This window comes from Myotis brandtii, unplaced genomic scaffold (assembly GCF_000412655.1).
Source record: "Myotis brandtii unplaced genomic scaffold, ASM41265v1 scaffold1814, whole genome shotgun sequence".
NCBI classification, from domain to species: Eukaryota; Metazoa; Chordata; class Mammalia; order Chiroptera; family Vespertilionidae; genus Myotis; species Myotis brandtii.
Genome location: NW_005356728.1, coordinates 1,149,810 through 1,155,809, shown reverse-complemented (window position 1 = coordinate 1,155,809; position 6,000 = coordinate 1,149,810). Strand labels below are relative to the sequence as shown.

The following is a 6,000-nucleotide window of genomic DNA, read 5'->3' as shown; positions in this document are numbered from 1 at the left end:
CCGCTGGCCCGCGGTTTAAAGTTGCGCTGAGGACGCCTCAGTGGGTCGGGGGAGCCTGTGGGTCCCGGGTTGGTCTTCATCCCTGAGCGCCGCCGGGCTCCGGCCACAGGGGCAGTGAATGGCCGGTGAAAGGGCAAAGCAGGAACCAAACCAAACCAACGTGGCAACGCACCCGCTTCGAAGTCATTGTGGCAAAATCCAAAATAAAAGTAAGACGTCGCGGGCTCAGGCGGCTGTTGGTCCCTTTGCTTCGCCGGAGAAGCGCGGTGTCCCCGCTGCAGAGGATCCTGCAGCCGCACTTGCTGAAGACGGGCTTCTGCACCGACTTCCAAGCACACGGCCAAGTATTGGGGGCCTTCCTAGAAATGACCTCTTTTTATCCAATTTCAAGGGATAAAAGTCCTTCCTGGGTCTGTAATAAGTTTCTCCCTGGTGACTCCCTCCAGTTTACTCACAGTCTCTCCAGGCTGGTGCGGAGATGCATATTTAAAAAAAATATATCGTATTGATTTTTTAGAGAGGAAGGGAGAGGGATAGAGAGTTGGAAACATCGATGAGAGAGAAACATCGATCAGCTGCCTCCTGCACACCCCCTACTGGGGATGTGCCCGCAACAAAGGTACATGCCCTTGACTGGAATCAAACCCAGGACCCTTCAGTCCGCAGGCCGACGCTCTATCCACTGAGCCAAACTGGTTAGGGTGAGATGCATTAAAAAAAAAAACCCACACAATTACTGCTTTGTGTTAAATACGGTAGTTGCATGTTCCTGAATTATGAAAAAAGCATAACTTGTAGCAATACTCTATAAGATTTTTTGTTTTTAAAAAATATATATATTTTTATTGATTTCAGAGAGAGAGAGAGAAACAAATGATGAAAGAGAATCATTGATCCTATTGGGGATGAAGCTAGCAACCAGGGCATGTGGCCTGACCTGGAATCCAACAGTGACCTCGTGGTTCATGGGTCCAGGCTCAACTACTGGGCCACACCAGTTGGGCTCTTTAAATGCTTGTTAACCTGGATTAACTAGGAATCCCGTTTTAAGAGTACTTGTATTTGAGGAAATAGGATCTATAAAAACGAAGGTGTGTCATTTGATTTTTCCAAAAGAGACGAGGGTAGCCCTGGCCCTATACTTATTAGAGAAGTATCAGTATTAAGCCAAGTGTAACCCCACTTAGACGGTCCTAACAGCAAATGAAAAGTCACTTCTAATTCCCAGAATGAAAGACCCGTAGAGACTGACTTACACTATCCCAGGGCATTTTGGCAGGGCAGTTCAGCTAACATTAACTTCTCTTTGAAGGCCTAGCAAATAACATTAAGGATTGATAGCTGTGTATATGCTGAGTTAAATTAAGATTTGTGATTGGGTTTCCTTTTATGTTTTATTTATTTACTAGAGGCCCGATGCACGAAATTTGTGCAAGGGTCTCGGCCCTCGCAGCCGAAGCTTTGTTTGGAAGGTCGTGCAGAAGGACGTCTGGAAGGTCATTTGGCTGTCCGGTTAATTAGCATATTACACTTTTATTATTATAGATTGTAATATATATTTTTTATTGATTTCAGAGAGAGAGAGAGAGAGAGAGAAACCAACGATGAGAGTGAATCATTGGTCACCTTCCTCCTGCATGCCTCCTACTGGGGATTGAGCCCAAAACCCAGGCATGTGCCCTGACTGGGAATCAAATCGTGACCTCCTGGTTCATAGGTTGACGCTCAACCACTGAGCTGCTCCACAGTTTAAAAAAAAAACACCTTGCATATTTATGTACTTACATGACATTTTGTTTTTCTTAACACTCAGTCGACCTTGTATATACTTGTCCTATCTTTATATGAAATTACAGATTATATGTGCTCATATTAATCTTATATAACCTGCATCTCCTAGCAAAGTGTCTTGCATGTAGCAGTAGCAGATGCTCACCAAAGATTGGGGGGTTAAATGATTGTTAGTAGGTGAGAACTTGTAATAGATGAAGGTTTGATCATCTTCAGTGAGTGTTATAACTCTAAATATTTTGGATTTGGGAAACTAAACATTTTTCTAATTACATTTTTTTTATTAGTTAAGGTATTACAAATGTGTCCTCATCCCCCCCATTAATCCCCAACTAATTACATTTTGATAGGCAGTTTGACCAGTGAATGTTTTTAGTAGCAGAATTAGTGTGTTTTGAGCTGCTATTTCATATTGCTTGCCATGCATTTTCCTTTCTTTATTGGATGTGGTGTTAACTTGTTGGATGCTTTACTTTTCAAACACATTATTTCTCAAGATTATGGTAAAAGCGCACATCCTAGTGACCGGTTGTTCAGTTGTTCTGCCGTTCGGTCTATTTGCATATTAGGGTTTTATATATATAGATAGAATAAACTTGCTTAATTAGATCTGCTTTCTGATTTAGCTAAACTTTTTCCAGCCCAGTGAAGCACCCCAACTTCTCTTTCAGGTAACTGTCAGCAACACTGCAGTAAATATCAACACAAAGCAGATTATTATTGTAGATCATGCAGGGAGGACAAAGTGTAAAATATTTCACTCCAGCAGTGTTTGACTATATTCTGTGCAGTGAGAAAACCTGAAGTCATTTTCAAGGTCCACCATTTCTTACTTCTTTTCAACTGGGTCAAGTTTCTAAACTTTCTAAATCTCCGTTTTCCTAATGAAAAGAAAATAGGATTCTACTGAGTCTCCTATCTACCTACTCCAGGACTTCTGTGAGGACCAAATGAGATGAGGCACATGAAAACGCTTCACAAACATTTGGTTAAAATGTAAAATGTTTGCACCTGGCTATAAAGCAAGTCATGTTCCTGAGCTGAAGAAACTCCAAGGAGGCTAGTCACTAGGAAGAGGAAGCCAGCAATTGCTACGTGAAGTCATTACCTGGTGCCCACAGCAACTGTTTCCTGGCTGGGCTGGGCTGTGGGCCACATTTTGCGCCAGAGGGTCTTGGCACATTGGCTGTGATTTGGTGGGGTATTGCTCTGGGGTGGTGGCAGGGCCTGTGTCCCACTTGGGGAAAGCGGAGTGTTGGTTTGTGGGTGTCAGATCCGCAGTGCCGTTTCTTTTTAAATGGCCAGTGCGCATCATGGCAGCTCCTGCATTGAGCGTCTTCCCCCTGGTGGTCAGTGTGCATCATAGCTACTGGCCGGACGGTCGGATAGACACAGGCTTTTATGTATATAGATGCTGGCTTTAACACCCTAAGTGTTGTCGTCTTCTTCTTCTTCTTCTTCTTCAAGAGAGAGAGAGAGAGAGAGAGCCCTAACTGGTTTGGCTCAGTGGATAGAGCATCGGCCTGCGGACAGAAGGGTCCCAGGTTCGATTCCAGTCAAGGGCATGTACCTTGGTTGCGGGCACATTTCCAATAGGGGATGTGCAGGAGGCAGCTGATCAATGTTTCTAACTTTCTATCCCTCTCCCTTCCTCTCTGTAAAAAATCAATAAAATATATATTAAAAAAAAAAAGAGAGAGAGAGAGAGAGAAACATTAATGTGAGAGAGAAACATCAATCTGACCAGCTGTCCTCACATAAGCCCCAACCAGGAACCAAACCCACAACCCGGGCGTGCACCCTGACTGGGAATGAACCTGCCACCTTTTGGTGCGCAGGACGACGCTCCAACCAACTGAGCCACACTGGCCAGGGCTTTTAGGTGCCTTCTCCATGTATGCTCACAGGGTAGAGCTCAGAAAAGCAGCTGTTTGTTACTTTTCTAGATTAATGGCTGTGTTGAATGGCGGGGGAGGAGGGACGCACGAATATTTTTCCATACCATTGTAAAGGGTGATTCACTTGGTTTCAGACTCTCTTTCCCAAAACGAATTGCTCACCCTCCAAAACCCCACCTATAGACATTTTGGAGACATCACGGATTCAGTGGTAGCCCCTGTCTAATAGAGTGGCAAATTAAGAATCAGACACGGATCCTACAAATTTTGAGGAAATGGCAACATTTTAGAACTGTAAAGTGTGTCCTCCTCCCCACCACCCTAACTGCTGTCCATTTTGTAGGTCAGCTACTTTTCTTGGAAGCAGTATGGCCCAGAGGAGGAAGAATGTCTCTCATATTTCAGCTTTCAGGGGTTCAGATTGCCCAAACTGGACTAGCATTTCTGAATTTCCTGGGATGCCAGGCTCTGTGGATTCCTTGGGAAGCTCTGCAGCACCTCCCAAATCCCCACCTCATTTAAAACCCCTGCCACCCACGTCCCTGGGCTGCTGGTGTCTGGAGCCACAGGGTCTACAGCTCAAATCCTGCCTCACTGTGAGGGGAAGGGGAGGCTTAGTGGGAGGTGGTTGGTCCCTGGTGATTCTGGGAAAAGGCTCACTCTTCTGCAGTCACTCTCAGAACAATGGTAACAAAGGTTGCCTAAATAAAGGTTGGAACCTGAGGCAGGGGCGGGGTGTTTGGTTGCTAAGGGGCACATGCATGACACAGATGCCAATTGTGACAAGGCTGCCAATTGTTGGGCTTCCGTCCAGTGCCTGGGTCACTCACTGTGGCCCACTCACCTGGGTCACTCGTTGTGCCCTACTCACCCTACTCACCTGGGTTGCTCTCTGTGACCCACTTCCCTGAGTCCCTCGTTGTGACCCACTCGGCTGGGTCGCTCGCTATGCCCTGGACCTCTGCTTGTCATGTCTGGGCTGCACCTCTGGGCCCCCTGGCCCCTGTGTATGTGGCAGCTGTTGTGGCTGCTGGTCCAGGCAGCTCAGCCTTCAGAGTTGGCCCTGGACCCTGTCCTGCTGAGCTCCATCCCCTCGGGCCCGACCGAGCCCTGGCCTTTGGATCAGCAAAACCCCCCACCTGAGACTTCAAATGCCTTAAAAGAGGTTAAATCTCTGTTACTCCAACAAGAAGACTCGGCTCTGCCTACAGAGGCCCCTGAGGAAGTGAAACATCCTCCAACCCTTCAGGAGGCCCCAGCTCAGCAAGCCGAAGCCACTTCAACCCAGGCGGAGACTTCAGCTCAGTTTCCATCCCAACAAGAGGCCTCAGCTCGGTCTACAGTGTCCTCTGAGCCACTGAAACCTTGGTCAGTCCACCAAGGAATTCCAGATCAGCATCCCATCCCGGCTGAAAATGTTGAATCTTCGACCCAGTGGAAGAGCTCACTTCTGCCTCAAGTGCCTCTTGCCGGTGTAGAACCTTCTTCGGTCCATCAGAAGGGTGGAGCTCAGCCTCCAAAATCCTCTATAGATGTTGTAGCTCAACCTTCGGTCCATCATGAGGTGACGGTCTCACCTCTAGGTTCGGGTGAAGCTCAGCATCCAGTGTTGTCCCATATGAATGTTAAAGATGTGGGTCTGGGGGTGTTGGTAGCTCCAGAGTCCACTAAGGAGATTGAACTGTTTGTAACTGGGCAGGAGGTCTCAGATCATCCTCCCAAGTCCGCAGAGGAAGTCAAAGCTCCAACCCAGCAGGAGACCCCTCCAAGGCCCCCCGAGAAGACAGACTCATCTCCATTGCAGCAGGAGACCACAGCTCAGCCTACTTTGGATGCTACAGCCCTGCAGCAGACTACAGCTCCTCCAAAGCACCCTGAGGTGCCACTTCCACATCCAGAGACTGTTCAGGCTCTGCAGCCAGCCTTGACTGAAAGCACTGTTCTGCCTTTGGACCTGGAAGTTCTAATAACTCAGCAACCAGAGCCATCTGAGACAGTTCCTCCAAAGACTGAACAGAGTGCCACCACGAACATATGTGAGCTCTGTGCCTGCAGTAATGGGACGCTGTCCTGTATTGGTCTCGGCCCAACGGAGAGGCTCCGCAGAGTGCCTGTGCCAGAGCCCAACAGCTACAAGGGCACCTTCTCTGTCTTGTAAGAACTGCCTTTCCTCTTTGGTTCCCTGCATCCTACCTGACATGGCAGCCTTTTCCCTGAGGTCTTCCTTGGCTTTCCTCATCTTCTCCAACCCACATTGACTGACACTCTGTTATCTTTTGTTTGTCAACTATTTCTTATCTTCATTCTCCTT

General features: G+C 47.4%; 1 protein-coding gene across 5 annotated transcripts in view; it reads left to right on the top strand.

Annotated features, from left to right (window-relative positions):
• The first annotated feature begins 6 nt into the window (after positions 1–6).
• The window catches only part of LOC102242537 (leucine-rich repeat-containing protein 37A-like), a 33,072-nt gene continuing 27,078 nt past the window's right edge, over positions 7–6,000 (top strand). For 4 of the 5 annotated variants that reach the window (XM_014537768.1, XM_014537769.1, XM_005863896.2 and 1 more), the window contains exon 1: positions 3,815–5,843. In XM_014537768.1, coding sequence (XP_014393254.1) covers positions 4,660–5,843 — 1,184 coding nt within the window. In that variant the 5' untranslated portion in view covers positions 3,815–4,659. Of the gene's footprint in view, positions 210–3,814; positions 5,844–6,000 lie in introns of those variants that run through there. The other variant, XM_014537771.1, reaches the window with a different exon arrangement.